The following is a 25579-nucleotide window of genomic DNA, read 5'->3' as shown; positions in this document are numbered from 1 at the left end:
CCGGTGCACACCACCATGCCTGGCTAACTTTCGTATTTTTTTAGAGACGAGGTTTCATCATGTTTCCCAGTCTGGTCTCAAACTCCTGAGCTTAAGAGATCTGCCCGCCTCGGCCTCCCGAAGTGTTGGGATTACAGGCACCTGGCCTAAGCATTTCTTTTTCTTTTTTCTTTTCTTTCTTTTTTTTTTTTTTTTTGAGACAGTCTCGCTTTGTCGCCCAGGCTGGAGTGCAGTGGCGTGATCTTGGCTCACTGCAAGCTCCGCCTCCGGGTTCACGCCATTCTCCTGCCTCAGCCTCCGGAGTAGCTGGGACTACAGGCGCCCGCCACCACGCCCGGCTAATTATTTGTATTTTTAGTAGAGATGGGGTTTCACCATGTTAGCCAGGATGGTCTCAATCTCCTGACCTCGTTATCCTCCCGCCTTGGCCTCTCAAAGTGCTGGGATTACAGGCATGAGCCACAGCGCCTGGCCAGCATTTCTTATATGGCTGGTTTAGTGGTGATTAATTTCCTCAGTTTTTCCTTATCTAGGAAAGACTTTATCTTTCATTATATTTTTTAAAATTTATTTACCTGTTTTTTAATTTTAAAAAATTTATTTATATTTATTTTTTATTTTTTATTTTCTAAAAGAGAGATGTCTTGCTATGCTTCCCAGGCTGGAGTGCAGTGGCTGTTCACAGGCACAATTACGGTTCACTACAGTATCAAACTCCTGGGCTCAATTTGTCCTCCTGCCTCATCCTTCCAGGTAGCTAGACCTCAGTCACACTCTACCATGCCTGGCTTTGCATTCTTTTTTTTTTTTTTTTGATGTTCTGTTGCCCAGGCTGGAGTGCAGTGGTATGATCTCAGCTCACTATAACCTCTGCCTCCCAGGTTCAAGCGATTCTCCTGCCTCAGCCTCCTGAGTAACTGAGATTACAGGTGCACACCACCACGCCCTGCTAATTTTTGTGTTTTTAGTAGAGACTGGGTTTCATCATGTTGGCCAGGCTGGTCTCGAACTCCTGACCTCAAGTGATGCACCCGCCTCGGCCCCCAAAGTGCTGGGATTACAGGCATGAGCCACTGTGCCCAACTGGTTCTCAGTTTTTTCATTGTCAGTTTAGTATTCAGTTTTCTTGGTCTTCTAACTTATTTACCACTCATCCAAATGATTCCTAGCTTTCAAAATTTTATGTTTTGTCTCTTCTCTTATTCTCCTTGTCTTTGTTGGTTTCCATTTAAAACAAAAGCCTTTAAAAATTCACCTTTTGGTCAGGTGCAGTGGCTTACGCCTGTAATCCTAGCACTCTGGGAGGCAGAGGTGGGTGTATCACTTCAGCTCAGGAGTTCAAGACCAGTCTGGGCCCAGCTTGCATTCATTTTTTTAACAATAGTTTCACTGTGTGTGGTATTTTTATTGGGCAGTGTTTTTTTCTTTCAGCATTTTGTGTATATCATCTAATTCTCTCCTGGCCTATAATGTTTGTCTTAAAAAATCTGCTGTTAAGACTGATGAAGATTCCCTTATATGTAACTTGATGCCTGTCTCTTGCTGTTTTTAGGATTCTCTCTTTGTCTTTTGACTTTTGATAGTTTGACTATAATGTACTTTGGTGAAGATCTTTTTGGATTGACTCTAGGCTTTTTCATTCTTTTTTCTCTTTTTTTTATGTGACTGGCTTATGAAATTCTTTATTCTGTTTCATCTAGTCTAACACTGAAGCTCTTGATTGGATTTTTTATTTCATTTATTGAATTCTTAAGTTCTATGATTTTTGTGTAGTTCTTCTTTATGATATCTCTTTGTTGAATACTTCATTTAGATGATGAATTGTTCTCCTATTTTGTTTATATTGTCCGCTTATGTTCTCTTGTATCTCACTAAACTTTCTAGATATCATTATGTTGAGTTCTTTCCAGACCTTTCATATTTTCTTTTCATTGGGACGTGTTACTGGAGAATTATTGTGTCCCTTTGGAGGTGTCATATTTCCTTGCTTTCTCATGTTTCTTGTGTCTTTACATTGATATCTTTGCATCTGGTATAACAATAATTTCGTTTTTTTTTTTTTTTTTTTTTTTGAGACGGAGTCTCGCTCTGTCACCCAGGCTGGAGTGCAGTGGCGGGATCTCAGCTCACTGCAAGCTCCGCCTCCCAGGTTCCCGCCATTCTCCTGCCTCAGCCTCCCGAGTACTGGGACTACAGGCACCGGCCACCTCGCCCGGCTAGTTTTTTTTTTTTGTATTGTTAGTAGAGACGGGGTTTCACCGTGTTAGCCAGGATGGTCTCGATCTCCTGACCTCGTGATCCGCCCGTCTCGGCCTCCCGAAGTGCTGGGATTACAGGCTTGAGCCACCGCGCCCGGCCAACAATAACTTCTTCCAGTGTTGTGGATAGCTTTCATAGGGAAAGATATTTTCCTACATTTTCCTATATGCATAACGTTGGTTGGGTAGGGTGCTTTGGCTTTGATCCTGGGTGCGTGCAATAATATGTGGTCTCTATATGATTTCTTTGGCTATAATCAACGTCAGTGGGGTCTGTCTGGTTCCTCAGTGGCTTCGACTGAAGTTGTTAGTGGAGGCTGTGACAAGGCTTTGCTGGGGATGGGGATGCCAGGCAGGCTCCAGTTGTGGCAGTGATGGACCAGGTATGCTGGTTCTTGGGTCCCCAGGAGGTGTATGCAGATACTATCAGTGGTAGATTCAGGGTGGGCCTTGGGCTTCCCAGCAGCTTGTTTTAGTGCTGCTGGAGGCAGCAGTGGGCTGGGCTGGTGGGTGGGTCTTCCAGTTCTTGAGTGTCATGTGTGGCATTGGCAGTAGCAGGAGCAGCAGTAGGCCAATCTTGGGTCCCCAAGCGGTGTACATGAGTGCCAGTGGTGAAAGCATAGGGCTGGGCAATCCAATGTTCAGGCCCCCAGTTTGTGTGCGTGGGTGGGTGCCAGCAGTGGTAGCAACAGGTTGTTCAGGTCAGTCGCTAGCCCCCAGGAGACATACATGGGCAGTAAACAGAGCAGGCTCGTTTTCAAGTCCCTGGAGGCCTGTGCAAGCAGTGGTGGGTGGGGCAGGCTTGTCCTCAGGCCCCTGGATGGTCTGCACAGGTGCTCTCTGTGGCAGGTGGGGCAGGTTGATACCCAGGCTCCTAGATTGCATGCTTGTGTATCTGCAAGAGTGGCAGTGGCTATGGAGACAATTTTGTCTTTGCTTGCCTGTTGCAACCTAATTTACAATAAGAAAGTTTAATTCATTTTGCATTATTGCCTAAAGTGTCCAAAGCTCTCTGGTACATAGTACAGATTCCTGAGACTGGCATTAACTGAAGCTTTAGATCCCAGTTCCCAGCCAGGTGCAACCACCAGGCATGCTGCCATAGTCCTTAAAATACATTTCTAATAGTAGTCTTAAGGAACAAACAAGCAAGCAAACATTAATAATATTACTGTTTTCTTTTTCAGGTCACGTATCAGTTGAAAATTCTTACAACAGCATTATTTTCTGTGTCAATGCTTAGTAAAAAATTGGGTGTATACCAGTGGCTGTCCCTAGTAATTTTGATGACAGGAGTTGCTTTTGTACAGGTAACTATTCAAGATAAGTATTTTTTTTTTTTAATCTTTATCGTGGTTTCAAAACCTTATTTATTTTGTGTGGAGAATATGGTTCTATTGCTTGTTGAAGCCAGCAAATGTTATTCACCACAACTAACATATGTTTTGAGGGCTTCCTTTGTGTGACATACTACATTGGGAGTGTAAGTAATACAGAGGAATTAATCAAAATAAAATTATATTATCTACAGAAATGACCATTCTAATTAGGGAAATAAGACACTGCATTTTAAAGAAATGCAGTTGATTTTTGCTAGATATCTGTAGCATTTGAGATTATTAACCACTCCCTTTTTATTTTCTATCAGCTTTACAATACCATTTTTTCCTGGTTCTTTTATCTTTCTAATGATTCCTTGTTGGTTTTCTTCATAGGGATCTCTTCTGTGAGACTCCCTTTAAATACTGGGGTTGCTTGCAGGTTTGTTATTTCTTCTAAGGTATACCTTTATTTTTGGAGATTTCATCTATTCTGGGGGAGGGGGTGTTAATTTTAATTTTTTTTTTTTACTTTTTAAAAAAATTTATATAGAGACGGGGTCTCAGTATGTTTCCCAAGCGAGTATCAAACTTCTGGGATGAAGTGATCATTCTGCCTCAGCCTCCCAAAGTGTTAGATGTGAGCCACCGCACCTGGCCTTATTATTTATTATGATTATTATTATTTTTAGTCCTCAGTGATACTTGTTCTGATGGAAGGTTTTATTAATACTTATATCCTGATAATTCCTCAGTTCATGTCATCACTTTCCCTGAAGTGTGGTGTTCATATCGTGAATAAATTTTTAATTTTTTTTTTGAGATGGAGTCTCACTTTGTCCTAGGTTGGAAGGCAGTGGTACAATCTCAGCTCAATGCAACCTCCACCTCCCGGGTTCAAGTGATTCTCCTGCCTCAGCCTTCCAAGTAGCTGGGATTACAGGTGCCTGCCACCACGCCTGGCTAATTTTTTGTACTTTTTAGTAGAGATGGGCTTTCACTATGTTGGCCAGGCTTGTCTCGAACTTCTGACCTCGTGATCCACCCGCCTCGGCCTCCTAAAGTGCCAGGATTACAGGTGTGAGCCAACGTGCCCAGGCTAATCTTTTTAATATTTATTTTAAATGAGTGTTACAAAAGTATAAGTGGTGTATCAAATTCATATTTTCATAAATATTGCTTAGGGTAAGCTAAAGTAGGCATTATTTCAAACAGTAAGGTATTTTAAATTAGAAAGTTATTAATAGTTCAGGTGGAACATGAGTTTGACAAAACCATGAAAATGATAGGCAAATAACTGAAGCTTCAGGAACACAGACCTATAGGATAAAGCTCAGAGTGATTAGTGTGACACACTGGACCTTCTGAAATGTACCTACAGTTCCAGACTCATTTCTTCTGCTGCGTACTTCACACTCTGAATTGCTACAACTGAGCTGCTTGTAGGGGCTATTTTGCACAGCTGAGCATTTATCCATTCTTTCTCTTGTGCCTACAATGCCTTCTCCCCTTTCTTTGCCTGGCTAACTCCTACCTTTAAGACTCAGCTGAGACATAACATCACAGGCATAACATTTATGCCTTCTTCTCTACCACCATAGTACTTTGTACATATCTTTTCCAAAGTACTTATATTATAGTTAAGTGCTCATTTGTATGTCTGTTTACCCCTACAACTTAAATTCCTAGAAGGCAGCAGCTGTGTTTCACTGCTCCTTCCAGTCATAGTGCCTAATTAGCAAGACTCGAAACACAGTTTAAGATCAGGAAAAACAAATGATACTTGTTTTTACATGATTAGTTGTCAACTGATTTTATAGCCTGTAAGTACAGATGACTCCTGGGAAATCTTCAAGGATGATATTGGAGTTAAATTAGGTGTTGAAAGGTAGTAATTATAATGAAATTTGCATACTGAGTACTTATGTGCCAGGTGCCCCACTTGGTGGTTATCCTTTATAATCTCATGTTATACTCAACTGTTTAAGGTAGATATATTATTCGTCCCAACTTACAAAAGAGTTATTGAGGCTCAGAGAGGTTAATGAAATTGCTTATGATCCCAATCTAGTAGTGGCAGAGCCAGAACCAAATCTTCTTAAAACTTTTCACTATTTGTGTTTCAGTAGGTTGGAAACAGCAGAAAAAGTATTACATAAAAGGTATGTTAAAAAAAATACAGATGTTGATCTGTGGATAAGCACAAGATAAGTTAAGGAGTGATAATAATCTTCTTTGATTGGAACAAATAATTGACAAAGATATGGTGAGAGATGAAATTACAAAATACACATTGGTCCTAGATTATACGTGGTCTTCAGTATTGAGCCAGGAGCTTAGGCTTGACTGCTTTCAGCTGTAAGGCCTCACTGGAGAGTTGGAAGGGAGAGAGACATATCAGAGAACTCCTATAGGCATGCAGGGCAGATTGGTTGGGAGAAACACTGAAGGAATGGAGAGGAATTAGAAAGCATGACAATGACCTAAACTGTCAGGTTAATGGGACTGGAATGTCCCACAGGAGTGATGTAAGAGTTGTTCCAAGGGAAGAATCAGTATGAGTGTTAGACTAATAAATATCATAGAGAATGGAGAGCAAGGAGATTAAGAAACTTAAGTTTGAATGGTGGCATTTTTAATAGATACAAAGGTATCAAAAGGTATGTTTGCTTTGAAGAGGGATGGGTACATTTTAGTCACATTGGCTTTGAGAAGATAAGTTTCTGGATAGCAGCAACTGAAAATTTTGGACTTGAGCTCAGAAGAGATGTCAGTGCTTCTGTGAATCAGCTCTCCAGGGTAGAGGGGATTCCTATAAATATACTGTAGCACTGCACTGTCCAATAAGGTAGCCACAAGCCATATGTAGCTATTTAAATTTAATTAGTTAAAATTAAATTAAAATTTCAGTTCCTTGGTCGCACTACCCACATTTCAAGTTCTCAGTAGCCACTTAAAGATAGTGATGACCCTATTGAGGGTGAAGATACAGAACATTTCTGTCATCAAAAGGGTCTGTTGACTAGAATAAATACAAAGATTGGAGAAGAGAACACGGAAAAGAGCAGGTCATTTCAAGAGGTAAGGAATGAGTAGTCAGTAGTGTTAATTCTGTGGTGAAGACAAGCTGAATAGAGAATGAACAATTTTATTATTAAAAATTAGTTAACATACTGATTGAAAAGTCTTTGGTAGCTATGACAAGTACAGTTTCAGAAGGAAAAATGGCTTTAAGAAGTCCAGCTAGGTTGGATGTGGTGGCTTACACCCACAATCCTAGCACTTTGGGAGGCCAAGGCAGGCAGATTGTTTGAGCCCAGGAGTTTGAGACCATCCTGGGCAACATGGCAAAACCCTGTCTCTACAAAAAATACAGAAATTAACTGGGTATGGTTGTGTGCAGCTGTAGTCCCAGCTACTGGGGAAGCTAAGGTGGATCACCTGAGTGCAGGGAAGTTGAGGCTGCAGTGAGCTGTTATCATGTACTGCACTCCAGTCGGGGTGACAGAGTGAGACCATGTCTCAAAAAAGAAGTCCAACTAGTAGAAGATCAAACTGAGGAGGGAAGAAATAGATGCAAAAGAAAATTTAACAGTAGTTATAGGATATCAATTGATTAGATTAAGGGTAACATCTAAGCCAGGGGGTACCATCCCTGGTGCAATGATCCTGGAGTCCCTTCCAACACATTTCATTTTCCAGTGTCTTGTACTCAGAGTTTTCCTTCACTGTCTGATAGACTATCTTTTCCTGACAGTGTTTGGGGTTCACCTCCCAACAGCTTCCCTTTATTATGCTTGATTTAGCACACCACTTTCCAGCTGATCTCTACTTTTGCTGATACAGCAGAGGGGATGTGAGATTCTCCTCCTTTCTTCTACCTATATTTGAGATGGTGCTTTTTAATAAATTAAACTTTAAGGAATTATCTCAAGGTAACATTGGTCTCTGTAAGAGATGAAATGTAAAATATTTATTATTTCTAAGGTACTTTTTGAAATTATAAGTTGTAATAGTAATATATTATCACTGTGAGGAAAAAAATCAAATGATTGTAAGGTTTTATGTTTAAAGCTCTCCTTTGCAATCCCAAAAATGATATTGGTTGCATTTTTAGGTTATGGTCTAAGAGTGGACTCTCAATATGTTTATGTAAAATGTTATAGGAATTAAACTGCAATTTTACTTTTCTTCTTATTTAGTGGCCCTCAGATTCTCAGCTTGACTCTAAGGAACTTTCAGCTGGTTCTCAGTTTGTAGGACTCATGGCAGTTCTCACAGCATGTTTTTCAAGTGGCTTTGCTGGGGTTTACTTTGAGAAAATCTTAAAAGAAACAAAACAATCAGTTTGGATAAGGAATATTCAGCTTGGTAAGTTTTAAATGTTTTCTCATATTATTTTTAAAAGTGATTATATTGTTATATTTAAAGATGTCTATACATCTTTAAATAAATGAGCCTTGCATAAAATCTGCTATTAATCCAAATATCTGGCAATGTTCTTGTCTTTTAAAACATTTTATTTTAAATGAACACCTTTTATTTAAGAATATGAAAAACTTAGATCTGTGACATAAAGGTATATGTAGCCCATTTCTGTCTTCACTATTTAGAGCCTTAGTAACTTTATCCTTGGTTGCCACTTCTTTCCCAGAAGGTTTTGCAAATAACTTACATATTTTATTTCTGGAAAGGGCGATTAAAATAATTAAGGAAGTTTGAAATGATGATTTTTTTTTTGTCCCTGTTTTAAGATCTTTTTTTTTTTTTTTTTGAGATGGGATGTCACTCTTTTTGCCCAGGCTGGAGTGCAGTGGCACGATCTGAGCTCACTGCTCGGGTTCAAGTGATTTTCTTGCCTCCGCCTCCAGAGTAGCTGGGACTACAGGTGCCCACCACCACGCCTAGCTAATTTTTGTATTTTTAGTAGAGACGGGGTTTTACCATGTTGGCCAGGCTGGTCTTGAACTCCTGACCTCAGGTGATCCACCCAAAAGTGCTGTAGTCCCAAAGCACACTGGGACTATAGGCATGAGCCACCGTGCCTGGCCTCTGTTTTAAAATCTTATGTGCTGTTTTATTTTAAAATGTTATGTTTTAGCTCTTAAATACTGCAGCATTTTTCTAACTGAAGGTAAATAGTTTAAAAGAAAAAAATCTCTTATACTGAAGTCTTTGAACAAATATTTAAACTTCTTTTAGTATTATAATATTTAAATCCCCCTACGAAGATTCCAGCATTTAGTATTCCTGGCATACATTCATTTTGGATGATGTCATATAGAACTGCCCATGTGAAAAGCAGCTCATCTGCAAATCAACACATTCTATTTTAAGCTTTTGTCCTTGTGACTTTGAGGTTTACCTTTGAAACCACTATTTTTTTTTTCCTGTCCATATACCATTTTATACATGAGGAAACTAAAATGCAGAGAGGTTAAATAACTTGCCCAAGCTCACATTACTGGCAAGTAATGGACTCAGTATTTGAATCCAGGTAGTGTGGCTCTGTTGTACCATGTCTATCTTGATCAGCAGTCATACAGGCCCTTCTAGGCCCTAAATTGTCTGTACTCCTAATGGCCTATATTTTATGTCAAATCTTCCAAATTTTATTACAGTTCATCCTTCCAGCTGTTTTCAAGTAATGTAATAACAGATTGCACCTTCATTTTAATCACATAGGATTTCTTTAAGTTTCTCTGCAAAATTTGTAGAAATGTGTCAAGTTTTTTTGTTTTTTCATAAGAACATTCAAGGTAAATATTTTTAAAGCAAAATTTTATTAGCTTCTTTCATTTGTCTAGAGACAGTAAGCTCACAGGCATGAAAAGCATTAAGCAGTTTAGTTTAATTCACCATTTCAGAAATAATATGTTTACAGCAGAGGGGTTAAGAATACTTAGTTTTGAAATCAGACCACTCAACTCCTGATTTCATCACTTACCACCTATGTGACCTTAGGGAAGTTACTTCTTTCTCTGCTTCACTTTCCTCATCTGCAAAATGTTCTAAATTATACTACCTATCTAATATATTACTATGAGGATTAAATGAAATTACTACATGTGAAGTGTTTAGAATAAAGTGTCTAGGCCAGGTGCGGTGGCTCACACCTGTAATCCCAGCACTTTGGAAGGCTGACGCTGGCGGATCACTTGAGGTCAGGCGTTCAAGACCAGCCTGGCCAACATGATGAGACCCCATTTCTACTAAAAATACAAAAATTAGCCAGGCATGGTGGCGGGCACCTGTAATCCCAGCTACTCTGGAGGCTGAGGTAGGACAATCGCTTGAACCTGGGAGGCAGAGGTTGCAGTGAGCCGAGAACAAAGTATCTTACATATAGTGAGCACTAATAAATGTCAACTATTTATATAAAATACAATATCAGAGAAAAAGAAATAATCAAGGTTTGTGTGATTTGCCTAAACTTTTCTTGAATTGTAAGATTAAAATGGAAGACATATCAGAATTCATGGTTCTAATGTGCTTCATGGATTTCTTATTATTTGGTGACCTCATAAGCTCTAATGCTCATAGAAAAAAAATGGTAACAGACTTAATGTTTTTGAAAAGATACTTAAATAATTGCTTATCACAATTCATAATTATAAGAACAAATTAAAACAATGTAATAGCATTTTTCAAACATCAAATTGTCAAAGATTAACATGATAAGATCCAATTTTAGCTAGGGAATAGAGAAGCAGGAACTCTATTACCTATTGTTCCTAGGAGTATAGATTGATATAACCATGTTGGGTTTCCATTTGGGAATATTTGATATATTTGCTAAAATTTTAAATATGTGTAGGCTATAATGTAAGAATTCCAAGTCTGGATAAGGATCTATCCTATAAGAGCACAAAGATAGTAGGGTGAGCACCAGTAGTGTGAACTTGGGCAAGTTATGTAACCTCTCTGTGCTTCAGTTTCTTCATCTATAAAATAGACATCTACCTCATAGTGTTGTATGTCAGTTAACATACAGGAAACACTTAGAATAATTCCTGTTACATGCTGATACATACATATTTGCTATTATAATCCATACAAAGGAATATTATGCAACTGTTAGAATGCAGTAGACCTGTTCATGCTGACATGTATGACATGTATGTATCCTTCTATAATGTATACTTTTTTGGTAATTACGAAGTCTTACTTTCATAAATTAAAAAACTTTACTGGATGTGGTGGCTTGTGCTTCTAATCCCAGATACTTGGGAGGCTGAGATGGTAGGATTGCTTGAGAACCAGGAGTTTGAGATCTGAGCAACATAGTGAGACCCTGTTTCTTTTTTTTTTTTTTTTTTGAGACGAAGTCTGGCTCTGTCGCCCGGACTGGAGTGCAGTGGCCGGATCTCAGCTCATTGCAAGCTCCGCCTCCCGGGTTCACGCCATTTTCCTGCCTCAGTCTCCCGAGTAGCTGGGACTACAGGCGCCCACCACCTCACCCGGCTAGTTTTTTGTATTTTTTTTTTTTTTTAGTAGAGATGGGGTTTCACCGAGTTAGCCAGGATGGTCCCGATCTCCAGACCTCGTGATCCGCCCGTCTCGGCCTCCCAAAGTGCTGGGATTACAGGCTTGAGCCACCGCGCCCGGCCGAGACCCTGTTTCTTAAAAGAAATATATATGTGTAAGGCTGGATGCAGTGGCTCACGCCTGTAATCCCAGCACTTTGAGAGGCTGAGGCAGGTGGATTGTTTGAGCTTAGGAATTAGAGACCAGCCTGAGCAACACTACAAAACTCTGTACAGAAAACAATAACAACAACAAAAAAACAAAAATTAGCCAGGTGTGGTAGCATGTGCCTGTGGTCCAAACTACTTGGGAGGCTGAGGTGGGAGGATCGTGTGAGTCCAAGAAGTCGAGGCTGCAGTGAGTTGTGATTGTGCCTCTGCACTCCAGCCTGCTGAGTGACAGAGTGAAATCCTGTGTCAAAATATACATATTTTATATATATATATATGTTATATATAAAACCCTTCTGATGGTATTTTATATGTGTGTGTGTATATATATACACACGTACATATTTTATATATAATACCATCATATAAAATACCATCAGATGTGCTTTGGAAATTATATGCCAGCATTAATTTCATGTTGGAAATTAGACATTAAAAGGATAGAGCTGACTTAAATGGAATTTTAGAGCATTTCACATCCTTTTCACTTCCTTTCTATTGTGGAATACTTTGATTAGTTATGACTTCATTTTTAAAAATTGCTTTACCCTTGCACTCTTTAACTGCATATATTTCAAAGGCTACCCATAAAAAGCAGTCCCTGTCAGCATGAATTTCTTTATTTATAGCCTAGCAGTGCTTCCGGGAGTCTCTTATTCCAATAGTCATGTGATAGACTATGTTTTTGAGGTGCGATTCAACATGAACAAGACAGTTTCTGCTCTTACCAAGTTGACTTTCTCTAGCAGTGAAGCTTCAGTAACATAGAATCTAATGTTTTCTATGACTGTTTCTTAGCTGTGATTTTTTGGATATTAGTTATTAGTTATACTTTCAAAACAAAACTTTATTTATTTACTTTCTAGAGACAGTCTGGCTGTTTTGCTCAGACTGGAATGCAGTGGTAGAATCATAGCTCACTGTAACATCAAACTTCTGGGCTCAAGTGATCGTCCCACCTCAGCCACCTGAGTAGCTAGGACTACAGGCGTGCACCACCACACCTAGCTAATTTTAAAATTTTTTTGTAGAGATAGAGTTTTGCTTCATTGCCTGGGCGGGTCTTAAACTCCTGGGCTCAAATGATTCTCCTGCTTTGCCCTCCCAAAGTGCTGGGATTTCAGGCGTGAGCCACTGTGCCCACTCTCGAAACTTCTTAGTAAGGAAAAATGCTGTACTCCCTGCCTGAGCTTTTATATATGTGTGTACCAATGTGAATATATGAAAATCTAGATCTAGCAAGAGGAAGGTGGAAGAACAATGACATATTCCAAATATGAGCAATTTGCACATACTTAAATGGGCTAGCCGTGTAATCATCTAATTTGTGCATTGTATTATTTTAGTGCTCCAAAGTTGATAATGTCTGTTATTTTTTATATTCTGTCTTTGTCTTTTTACATTTGTATGTCTTTGTCTTATAGTCATAAACTAAGTATACTTTTGTTAAGTATACCAAACCAAGTAAAAATTTAAAAAAAAATCTAATTTTGGCTGGGTGTGTGGCTCACACCTGTAATCCTAGCACTCTGTGAGGCCAAGGCAGGTGGATCACGAGGTCAGGAGATCGAGACCATCCTGGCTAACACAGTGAAACCCCATCTCTATTAAAAATACAAAAAATTAGCCAGGCATGGTGGCAAGCACCTGTAGTCCCAGCTATTCAGGAGGCTGAGGCAGGAGAATTGCTTGAACCTGGGAGGCAGAGGTTGCAGTGAGCCAAGATCACACCATTGCACTCCAGCCTGGAACAGAGCAAGACTCCGTCTCAAAAAAAAAAAAAAAAAAAGAAAGTAATCTAATTTTATCAAAAAGAAAAAGTTAAGTATAAAATTATTTGGAATGTCAGTGGAAAAAATATTTCTCTTCAGACAAACTAAATGATATATCATGTAGACTTTACTTTTTTTTAGGTTTCTTTGGAAGTATATTTGGATTAATGGGTGTATACATTTATGATGGAGAACTGGTATCAAAGAATGGATTTTTTCAGGGATATAACCGACTGACCTGGATAGTAGTTGTTCTTCAGGTAAAGCATTTAAAGTCTTAGATTTAATGTTAATAAACTCTATTTTAATATAGAGAATCAAAGTAGCTCCTGATATGCTGATGTGAGGGGAAAAGGTCACTACTGTTAGTGCTCTCGTATCTAGTTTCTTCAAGGAAGTTAGAATAGAAGTGATCTTAATGCTGTAATGGAATCTTATTTTGAAAAGGGATCTTTAATGAACTTTGTGGTATTTAAATGTAACATAATGAAAATACGGGTTTAAGAATAAAAGAGTTGAAGCTTAAGGCAAATATAACTTTGGATTTTTCTATAAGTCTTATCGTTGTACAGGAAGTCTGGGTCAGCCATTAAGACCCAAGAAGCAGATGTGGATGTTTAATTGTGACAATTCATAGCCTCATATTGTAGTTACATATTGGAAAACGTCTGTCAAGTTCAGTTTATATATAGCTTGGAATTGTTCAAGGGTTGAGTAATTAATTACATCTTTAAAAAATACATATGGAGAATTCTAGAGGATATAAAAATGAAGACATTTGAAGAGGCTTCAAATGAGATATTTGAAGCCTAAGAAGCAAGGCTCCAGAAAGGAAGGTGAAGGTGGCAAAGGATAGTTGTGTTTTAAAAGCAGGTAGGATACTTCTGTATTTATTTATTTATTTATTTATTTATTTATTTATTTATTTATGAGATGGAGTCTAGCTCTGTCACCAGGCTGGAGTGCAGTGGTACGATCTTGTGTCACTGCAACCTCCTCTTCCCAGGTTCAAGTGATTCTCCTGCCTCAGCCTCCTGAGTAGCTGGGATTACAGGCATGTGCCACCAAGCCCAGCTAATTTTTGTATTTTTAGTAGAGGCGGGGTTTCACCATATTAGCCAGGATGATCTCGATCTCCTGACCTCGTGATCCACCCACCTTGACCTCCCAAAGTGCTGGGATTACAGGCGTGAGCCACCGCGCCCGGCCGGATACTTCTATTTTTAAGATAGCAGAAAAGGAGACAAGGATAAGTGAAAATTTGAAAAAAATAACTAAAAGAAAATTTGAAGCGGAGATAGGGTGAGTCAAGAGAGTTTATGTATGATGTATCTTATTCTAGCGAAGAGAAGAAGCCCCCTTCCCTTAAAAAGGGGCTGAAGATATGAGAAAAATAAAAAATGTTTGGTATAACTGGTATGAAGGATTCAATAGGGAGTAAACAGATGAATGACAACATTGCCAAGAAATACTGGGACTGAAACATTAATTTGTAGTAAGCTCAACTGGCATAATTTATGACTTTCTCTAAATAAAGCTTCCATCATAGAAGAGGTGTTTTGAAAGTTGTTACAGTAGGTAACCCAGATTTGGAAAATGATAAGTAGTCTTTGGCAGAAAGCAGAACTGTGTAGTATAGTAAAACCTCATTATTTAAGTAGCCACAATTGGGAATTTGAGAGGGATTAGGTAGAAAGTTCTTTCTACAGTCTTAAAGAAAAAGCACAATTAAAATTGTGCCTTAGAAAACTTCATCTGAGAGTAATAAGAGGTGGAATTGAAAGGGGAGAAACTATAGGAAAAAAGCCAAAATAAGAGGCTATTGAAAGGCTATAAAATGACTCTGATTACTAATTTTACTCAAAAGTAAAAATATTTCACTATTCAAAGTGACCAGTCCTCTCATGTTTGTCCAAACAAGTGATGTTTAATTACTAAATTGGATAATGATAGACATTTTATTTGTAATATGGTCAAACTTCATTATAACAAACTGCAGATTATCCTGGTAGTTACTTTTATTAAATGCCTTTTGAAATAAGAGGGCTATTGAACAAAGCCTGTAAGTCTATTTGTTGTGAGAGATGTTTAAAATAAATCCCTTACTATAATGGGATTGAATTTATAGGACAAAAGCTTAAAGCTTTATTAAATAATGAAATTGTTTTGAAATGCAGTTTTATATGTGTGTTTTAAAAAAATTTTTTTAAAACTTCTGCAGGCACTTGGAGGCCTTGTAATAGCTGCTGTTATTAAGTATGCAGATAATATTTTAAAAGGATTTGCAACTTCTTTATCGATAATATTATCAACATTGATCTCCTATTTTTGGCTTCAAGATTTTGTGCCAACCAGGTAAAATATTCTTTTCTATTTTTTTAATCCCCAAAAGTATATAGAAAAATTAGAATTCTCCATAAGGTGATCTGATAAATTTGAAGAAGCATTGAAATATAATTTAAAAAATTTATTTAACTATGTTTTAAAAATATTTCAAATTAAAGTCATGAAAGAAAGTCTTCTTCTGAAAAGTTTTTTATGCAAATTTGACTGCAGAATTTTCCCAATAAATAGATGTGAATATTTTCCCTGCAAAGTAAAAAAAAGTGATATAAAAAAGTTAATATAAAGTCATAAAAATACGTCATGTAATGACATTTTTAAAATACGGAATTTACATGACTTCCTTGAAGAAGATAGTTTATATAGAGAATGTGGCTCATGAGGAAACTCAATTAGGTGGTAGCAGGAAGATCAAACTGGAAAGGAATTGCAGGAGGAGTTATAAGTGAGGAAGAAGACCCAGGACTCTGTAGTTTTATGGATGCTAAGGGAGGAGATAGCATCAGGAAAAATTGAGTGTAATGAATATCCGTTACAGACATCATTGAAAATTCTAGTATTTTGTTTAATTTATAATCCCAGACTAGTGGGATTATATTTTAATTGTTTCCAGGACACCACTCTTGGTTTTCCTCCAACTTTACTCTTCTCCTGATTTTCTCAACCTCTAAACTTTGGAATCTCCCAAGGATCTTTTATTTATTTATTACTTTATTATTTATATGTTTATGTTTTTGAGACAGGATCTCAGTTTGTCACCCAGGTTGCAGTGTAGTGGCACGGTCGTAGCTCAATGCAGCTTCAAACTCCTGGGCTCAAGCAGTCCTCCTGCCTCAGCCTCCCGGGTAGCTGGGACTATAGATGTGCTTTGTTGCCCAGGCTGATCTTGAACTTCTTACCTTAAGCAATCTTCCCACCTCTGCCTCTCAGAGTGCTGGAATTATAGTCATATGCCACTGCGCCGAACTCATTTGTGTTTTTGAGAATGAAATAGGATTATGGATGGAATTTGGCACTATGAAAATATAATATCCTTTTTATATTTTTATATTGAACATTGATGGTTTTAATTCTTTTCTAGCAATCTAGACAATAGGTCTGGAACATACATGTTGAGATTTGTAGTTCTTATGAGATAAAAATTTAAAAGCATTTCTGTTTTCAGCTTGGTATGGAAATGAATCACTTAGCTAGTGAGACTTAGACTAACAATGAACACTTATATCTTAATTTTGTAATCTTAATTGTATTCCCTGTTCATAAGATGAGGAAATCATATGCTTTAATGTACTTTGAGAATGTTTGCACCTTGCAGATTTTTAGATTTTACTTTAAAAATCATACCTTTTTTTTTTTTTAAATGAACCTTGGCCGGGCACAGTGGCTCAAGCCTGTAATCCCAGCACTTTGGGAGGCCGAGACGGGCAGATTGCGAGGTCAGGAGATCGAGACCATCCTGGCTAACACAGTGAAACCCCGTCTCTACTAAAAAATACAAAAAACTAGCGGGCGAGGTGGCGGGCGCCTGTGGTCCCAGCTGCTCGGGAGGCTGAGGCAGGAGAATGGCGTAAACCCGGGAGGTGAGGCGGAGCTTGCAGTGAGCTGAGATCCGGCCAGTGCACTCCAGCCTGGGCGACAGAGCAGGACTCCGTCTCAAAAAAAAAAAACCAAAAAAAAAACAACAAAAAAAATGAACCTTATGTAAGGCTGAGGTAATTAAATCTTTGAATTATGCAGAGAATAAACAAATAAATGAACAAGTAAGCCAACAGAGGGACAAAGGAGTAGTAGTTTGGCAATGAGATATATGCCTGCCTGTAAATTCATGTTTCTGAGGAAGTATATAAGGTTTGTTGGGTTGAAGATAGAAAGAGAAAAGACAATGATACTGCCATTATTGAATGAATGAATGAACGAATGAATGAATGAATAATGAATATTTTGAGAATATGCTCAGAACACTCAGCCAGATGGAGAAGATGGATTCTTTTTCCTAAAATAGGTAACTAAGCCCTCTGTCTTTATGCATCTTACCTTTGTGGATAATACATTTTCAGTAATAAATCTAGTTACATTTTCTCAATCTTCATTCAATTCTATCCTAAATGTAATAATATATTTGCCTTTAGCCTCATTCCACCTCCTGAAACTGGGTTTTTTGTTCGTTTGGCTTCTCTGAAATGGTATGCCTATACTTGCCTTTCTGATTGTCCCTTTGGTAGCTTGTCAATCCTTGCTCACTCTCTCGGCCATCTCATCCACTGCCATGTCATATCTGTCTTCTCTAGGAAGATAAGTTCAAATTTCACCTAAACTCTAGATCCCTTTATTCTATTGACTGTTAGACATCTCCGTTGATACAGTATCCCTATTACCCACTTCCCTAAATTATTTTTCTTGTGCTTGTTATTTTGCTTATTAGTGTTACCATTCTTCCATTTAGGGTTGCTTATTCTTTTATCAAAAGTTTATTAAGTGTCTACTATGTGCCTGCTGGCCACCTTGCTAGCTCCTGGAAAAGGAGTGCATGAATGAGACACAATTTCTTGTCTTCAATGTCATCAAGGTTTGGTGACCATCAAGTGATTGCAAAGACAGATGTGAATAAATAAATTATAACAGTATGATCAATGCAACAATGGAAGTATACATATAATAATTCTGTTAGAGGGGGCTCAGATCCTTGAAGTAATCATTACATTCTGATAGTTTTTTCCTAATATATATATTTTTTTCTGGGACAATTTTCTCTCTCAGAACCATCTAAAAATTGCTGGCTTGAGAAACAGGTGTTTCCTGACATTATTAGGTATTCAAGTAGATCCTGCTAAAGATATTATAGAAGGGATTCCTGCAGTGGATACAAAGGTAGACCATAGAATCTTTCAGTTGAGCATGAACTTTCAGTCCATGCCATTCCAAAGTTCCAGAAAGCCAAGAATAGTTCATAATGACTAATGAAGACAGTGCCTAGTAATTAATAATTACCAAATATTAATGTGGTAGCAATTTCTTCAAGATACATTATAGGATGTTTTGTGTTATCCTAATAACGTTGTATGTATAACTGCATTCAAGTCTTTTGAAGAGTTAACCATTTGCATCAAATCTAGTTATTAATCATAACAGATAATTACTGAGCTCCCTGTATATGCTAGGCAGTGTGGGTACCACAGTGAATGAAGAGCACATGGTTGAGCAGGGGAGTGGACTTATGCATCATTTAATGGCAGTGTGGTAAGTGTTATGCTAGGGGAGTTTTGCCTAGGGGAGTGAGTCTTGGAGACATTAGACCTGAATTATGAATAAGGATTTTCTAAGAAGCATGGAAACTGTGGACAGAAGGAATAGTATCTCTAAAGACACTGTCAAGAAGGTGTATGTTGTGTTCACTGAGTGGAGTGGCTGAATTATAGATTGGGTGGCATGAAGTGGGGAGGATGAGTTTGGAGGGACCATATTATGAAGGGCCTTTTAATAATGATTAGTAATTATTTTTCATTTACAGGCAATTAAAAACAGGAGCATGGCTTTGGACTATTAGTAGAAACTTTAAATCCAAAACTAGCTTATGTCTCTATAATAGCATTTTAAAAAATGTACACATTAAAAGTTAAGATTGCACTTTGGGAGGCTGAGGCAAGCAGATCACTTGAGTTCAGGAGTTCAAGACCAGCCTGGCCAACATGGTGAAACCCTGTCTCTACTAAAAATACAAAAAATTAGCGGGCGGTGATGGTGCACACTGGTAATCCCAGCTACATGAGAGGCTGAGGCAGGAGAATTGCTTGAACCTGGGAGGCAGAGGTTGCAGTGAGCCAAGATCACACCACCGCACTCTAGCCTGGGTGACAGAGGAGACTCCGTCTCAAAAAAATAAATAAAAGTTAAGATTCAGGCCGGTCACAGTGGCTCATGCCTGTAATCACAGCATGTTGGGAGTCTGAGGCAGATCACTTGAGCCCAGGAGTTCAAGATCAGCTTGGGCAACAAAGTGAAACCTCGGCTCTACAAAAAATAGAAAAGTTAGCCAGGTGTGGTGGTTTGCACCTGTAGTCCCAGCTACTTAGGAGACAGAGCTGGGAGGATTGCTTGAACCCTGGAGGTCGAGGCTGCAGTGAGCCATGAACAGCACTGCACTCCAGAGCCTGAGCAACAGAGTGAGACCCTGTCTTTAAAAAAAAAAAAAAAGTTAATATTTGTAGTCTAGTTCACATATCCAGTCTTCATTTCCAATGTATCGTAAGGTAGACTGTATCTATAGATACATAGGATAAAGAGGAAACCAAGAACTCCCTGCATTTAATGTAATTTCCTTTTGTAAAGCATCCTATAAAAATTGGTCCTGAGTTTTGCTTATTACTATCTTGGATTTTAAACTAAACTTTACCTTGGTTTAACATGACAGAATAAAATTTTCCTTTCATATGTTCAACTGAAGAATTAAGACCTTTTGTTATTGAATGTATTGCATACAAAATCTCTATTAAGGTGAAATACAGAAGTTAAAATATCTTTGTTTTAGAAGACAGTATAGTGCAGTGGACGAGAGTACAGGCTGTAGAGTTAGCCATACCTGAGTTTGAATCCTCTTGAAGTTATGGGGCTTTAGATAAGTTCTTTAAATTCTTTAAAACTGTTTCCTCATGTGTAAAAAGTGAATATTAGTACATCTTCATAGAGTTGCTGTGAGAACTCAATGAAATAATGCATATAAAGCACTTAGCCAGATACCTGGAATGTAGTAGGTACTCAAGATTTGTTAGCTGTGTTACTGGAACATTTTTCCCCAAATTATAATTGTTTTTATAGTAAAGAAATAGAAGAAACTTATTCTGCTTTTAATCTGATTTTCTCTTTTTTATTTTGTCTTCGTCTTATTCAGTGTCTTTTTCCTTGGAGCCATCCTTGTAATAACAGCTACTTTTTTATATGGTTATGATCCCAAACCTGCAGGAAATCCCACTAAAGCATAGTTGTATACTATCTTTAACTGGTTTTTCATGATGGTGCCCTAGGAATCTCGACATTAATCTTGCACAGAGGACTTCTACAGAGTCTGTGAAGATATCATCATGCTGAATCTGATCATACTGTTTTTTTAAAAGTTTAAGGATAAAATATGTGTATATGTAACAAAACACATTGCATCTAGAAATCAAAACTTGAAAGTATTTCCAGGGATTAGAATTAGAAGGAATATTAGAGAAAACTTGAAATCTGAGTTTAAAAAGATTTTACCTTTTTGATTGCTGCAGAAATGTCCTATGCACTCTTTGCAAGAGCACACAACAAATGTCAGATACCAATTTTTGCAAATTAGATTTAATGTTATTAAATGTTTTTATCTTACTCTTTCTGTACAGATATATCAAATCACATGAAATATTTAAAGTTTGAAAATTATAATTATCTATAAAGCTGTGAAAAAATAGAAGTATAATTTGAAAAAACATTTCACTTATCAGAGATTTTTATATTTATACAAAAGATTACTAAATGAAGGATGGCGAAATGTTTTTTGTTCAATTACATAAAAATTAATAAAGTAATATTCTGGGTCTGATTTGTCAGAAAATAAATGTCATATCTAAATTTAATGTAGAGATACATACTATTTCTCCATATGAATTTTAAGATATTTTAGTGCTTCAAGACTGCTGAAAGCAATCCAGTTGCTCCTGTGCTAGCCAGAGAATTTTATAGTAACGGGAGGTTAGCCCCTAATCTCTTCATTGTATTTCATTTCTGTAAATCAGATTAAATCCTTAATATTATTTTAAATTAAAATTTGTAATTGCCATTAAATTTTCAAAATGTAATTTAAAAGGATTAAATACTCCTTTAATAATTTGAAATAATTATTGTACCATATCTACATTTGGAGAGTTTTGAATTATCAAGCATATACTGTATATAGTTAGAAAGTTATTAAATGAACATTTTACTCATTGATCTGTAAAAACTTCTTTACAACTGTTGACAAAAAGAACATTCAAACAAATAATAGTACAGATGTCAGTGACTGAGACCAAAATGACTTTTCTTGGAGACATTCCAGATTGCCATATTACATTATTTTAAACAGCGCTATAACTTTAAATCCAAAGCTGCTCGGAAGAATTTTTTAGGTCTCTCATAAGTCTGTTCTTCCCTGATCACACAAGTGGGAGAGGTAGCCAAATTTTGAATTCCCTTTCTGTGTTCCCACAAGAGCTGCTGAGAAGGCGGGGTGCAGTGGCTCACGCCTGTAATCCCAACACTTTGGGAGGCCAAGGCAGGTGGATCACAAGGTCAAGAGATTGAGACTAGCCTGACCAACATGGTGAAACCCCGTCTCTACCAAAAATACAAAAATTTGCTGGGCATGCTGGTGCGTGCCTGTAGTCCCAGCTACTCGGGAGGCTGAGGCAGGAGAATCGCTTGAACCTGGGAAGCACAGGTTGCAGTAAGCGGAGATTGCGCCACTGGTGCTCCAACTTGGGCGACAGAGTGAGACTCTGTCTAAAAAAAAAAAAAAAAAAAAGCTACTGAGAAGGAGCCACCATTTTGCTTTAAAATAGTGGGTTTTTTTCCTTTTTAATGAACACTGGAGCTGAGGATGCAGATTACATGAGTTAATTAGTAAGTTGGTTAAAGGGAGAGGAGAGAATATACTATAAATGGTAAGATGATTTGCTGGGCAAAAATGCTTTCTATAATTTGAATATGGGTTTAATTTAATTATTAACTATAGACAGAATTACTTACTGAGTATAAGAAGTATTTTACTGGTTGGGCGCTGTAGCTCACGCCTGTAATCTCAGCAATTTGGGAGGCTGAGGTGGGTGGATCACAAGGTCAGGATTTTGAGACCAGCCTGGCCAGCATGGTGAAACCCCATCTCTACCAATAATACAAAAATTAGCTGGGCGTGGTGGTGCACGCCTATAGTCCTAGCTACTCAGGAGGCTGAGGCAGGAGAATTTCTTGAACACACCAGTTGGAAGTTGCAGTGAGCCAAGATCGCTCCACTGCACTCCAGCCTGGATGACAGAGCAAGACTCTGTCTCACAAAAAAAAAAATATATATATATATATATGTGTGTGTGTATGTGTGTCTGTGAGAGAGAGAGAGAGAGATTCTGATGTTTAAACTCAAACCTACTTAAGCAGAAAGAAAAACTGCCGCATGTAATTATACCATGGCAAGTCTGAGGCAGTGCTGGTCCTAAATACAATCAGAACCAAAGACATGAACACAACCAGGATATCACTCTTTCTCTCACGCCTGCTTTTCCCCGTGATATTGGCTTAAATTTCTCCCTCTGCAGATGGGCTTCTTTCATTTTCACAGATTTCTCTGCAGAAACCCCAAAGCTGAGAGTGGCCACACACATCCCCATAGAATCTGATTAGTGGCAGGAGAATTATAATTGTGGAACTGGCATCTGTCTGCAGCTATATGTTTGCTGGATTGAGAAACTTGGAGACCTACCTAGTGCCTGCCACCCCGAAGCTCAGAAACAGAGTTCTTAGGAGAATCTGACACACGCTTCAGGAGCTGGGTACATGAACCGAAGCAGCAGCTTCTCCTTGGCACCAGAAGACGACAGAGGCTGACAGGGGCAATCTGTGGTGGGATGGAGGAAAGGGAGGACTGTGGTAATCTATTCCTCATGTGATCTGTGATCTTCCTCTCTGGACAGGAAATAGGTTGAAGCAAAGTTTCTGGTACCTCACCCAAGGGGTACCAGACCTGTGGACAGAGGCTGGGCAAAGCAAAAGTAGAAGATTCTCACACATCAAACAATTGTACTGTGTGGAGGCCTCAACACAACTCACACATGTGCCCCATGAGAAGACTCTTTAGACAGAAGGTGTTACCAGCCAAGAGAAATGACCGTCAACTAAATAGAAGGCATTTATCTCTTTTCATAATCCTTCACCACCTGCCCTAAAACTGGAGAGGCTGAGACAGAAAAGGCTATGGATCAAACAAATGGTGACCTAACAGCTAGGAGAAGAGGATTCAATGAAATATTAGCAATAACTTCCACATGGCACTGGAGATTTTTATTAAAATATTAAAAAAAACAAAAGTCATGGAGTGAGAGAATCTTCCCAAAATGTTGCAAAGGAGAGGGGAGTGTCTATTAGGCAGAGAATGGTTTAAGGCCGGACTAAAAAAAAAATAATTAAAAAAAAGAATCCTTCTATGGGCTTCACTGTGTTCTGAATATCTAAGACATTGGTTTTATAAACACACAACTCATCCTTCTATCACCATAGTTTTCATGATTAAATCTTTGATGACCAGCAGTAGAGATCACTGCTCTTTCTTTAATTTCAACTAAAAAAAAATCCTTGAAATGGATTCTGATGGACCCACCTTCACCTGGAATCTCCTTCAGTGCATGGTGTATCATATTTGGGTGACCATCCTCCTCTACTCTCACATATTTGGAACTGGGAGAATTTTCTCAATATGAAAGGATCACAAATCCTCAAGCAAGGAAGAGTTCTGAGCAGACGAAACAACCAACACCCTCAGCCTAACCCCAGAAGAGAAGACTGGAACTTCTGTAAGGAACTGATTGCAACACATGCCACTCCTCTGTTCAAAATCTTTCTTTTATTTCAGTTTAATCACACTTTACCCTCGTCTTTTTAAAAGATCGACTGATTCTTTTGCTTGGGGTTTTATTTATCAAAACAATTCAAATTATTTAATCAGAAAGAAAAACATATCAAGGAAACCATTTTTCTTTCCCTTTCGGTCTTTTTTTAATCCATGAAATCGCTGTTATTATTGTTACGGATCTCCCTAAGACATCGTTTTCTTTCCTAGAATATTTAATTTCCAATCAAATCTGTAGGATCATAACAGAGACTGTGCATGACAACAGTGTGTGTATATATACAGTGTGTATATATATAATGTACATGCATATTTATAAACACACACACACAAATATATACAGTACTACATCTTTTACATAACAAGCAAGTAGAAGAGTAGACTTCAGGCTCACTATAATTCATGCACCACAGCATTATGTTTTTAAGTTTTCTACTTTCTATTTTTTTGGTGATTTCAGAAAGAGAATTGCTTAGAAATTTTTTTCTTTCTTCTTTGTACTATTCTATATTGCTTTATCTAAAGTAATCAATTTGCTGATACAATATTTTATAATACAGATCAGGTATAGTGTTTAAACATTTATTTGGTCAGTGGTTTCTTTCATAATTTATCCAAGTCACCTGGAATCCGACAATAAGAACCATCTAGGGGGTCATCTGAAACCAATAGCCCTCTCTCCTTAATTTCAGTTTTCTATCTCACACATCTTTGAACATGCATCACACTCAGTATAATGACTCATAGTAGGCTGATTTAAACCAGTGTGCACTTGACAGCTGTCCTCCCTTGTGGCATGCATGCATTGATTGATACTGTCAACATGGAGGAACCTCTAGAATGCAGGAGGGCAGGAATAAAAAAAATTCTGACTGTTTTGACATAATGTCTTGCATGCTTCCATGAGCAGAGAGGTTCTTGATAAAATGTTGGGAATATTTCTCAGTCCAGTACTATAATTTTAGATCCGAGTCACCGAATAATAGAGCTGGATATGTCCTTAGAAATAAGACCTCAGCCCTCTCACTTTTTAGCAGAGAAAACACTGCTTTAAATACAATAAATAAACAAACCTTTTGGAAATAACCTGCTGGCAGAGGCGGAACAAGGGCAGAGAAATTTTCACTTTTGTCTAAAACTCTCCTTCCCCCCTCACCAAGCTATGCTGCCTCTTCATTTTCTGGAGTCCCTGTTAATTCCAAATACATCCAGTAGAGGAGAAAATGAGGCTATTTGTCACTTGCCTTTACCGGATTTATAACAGAAACATCTAGCTGCAGTGGTTGAATCTGTAAGGTTGAGAAAATTTCCAAGAGACACAGCTCCATGATGAATGTGTGTTGAACAAAGTACAGTGAAAGAATGTATATTTCACAAACACTTGAATTTATTTTCTTAATCGAAGCACTGTCTTGGTAGTGTGTGCTTCAGACAACCAGCGGATCGACGGCACTTATACTGTGCTACTTCTCAGAGGACAGTCACAACCCAGCACAGCGGAGTAAACTGATATGTAAATACTTCCAGAAGTAGTATAGAGTGGAGCTGATCCTGGCAAATTGTGCAGGGG

At 38.0% G+C, this 25579-nt stretch overlaps 1 protein-coding gene across 2 annotated transcripts in view; it reads left to right on the top strand.

Annotated features, from left to right (window-relative positions):
• The window catches only part of SLC35A3 (solute carrier family 35 member A3), a 61847-nt gene extending 40503 nt beyond the window's left edge, over positions 1–21344 (top strand). For both annotated transcript variants that reach the window (XM_023191310.1, XM_023191311.2), the window contains exons 4-8: positions 3446–3568; positions 7780–7948; positions 13188–13306; positions 15268–15401; positions 20275–21344. In XM_023191310.1, coding sequence (XP_023047078.1) covers positions 3446–3568; positions 7780–7948; positions 13188–13306; positions 15268–15401; positions 20275–20365 — 636 coding nt within the window. In that variant the 3' untranslated portion in view covers positions 20366–21344. The remainder of the gene's footprint in view (positions 1–3445; positions 3569–7779; positions 7949–13187; positions 13307–15267; positions 15402–20274) is intronic.
• The last annotated feature ends 4235 nt before the right edge of the window (positions 21345–25579 follow it).

Source organism: Piliocolobus tephrosceles, chromosome 1 (assembly GCF_002776525.5).
Source record: "Piliocolobus tephrosceles isolate RC106 chromosome 1, ASM277652v3, whole genome shotgun sequence".
Taxonomy (NCBI): Eukaryota; Metazoa; Chordata; class Mammalia; order Primates; family Cercopithecidae; genus Piliocolobus; species Piliocolobus tephrosceles.
Note: the sequence above shows the minus strand (reverse complement) of the source record. Positions and strands in the feature narration are given on the sequence as shown.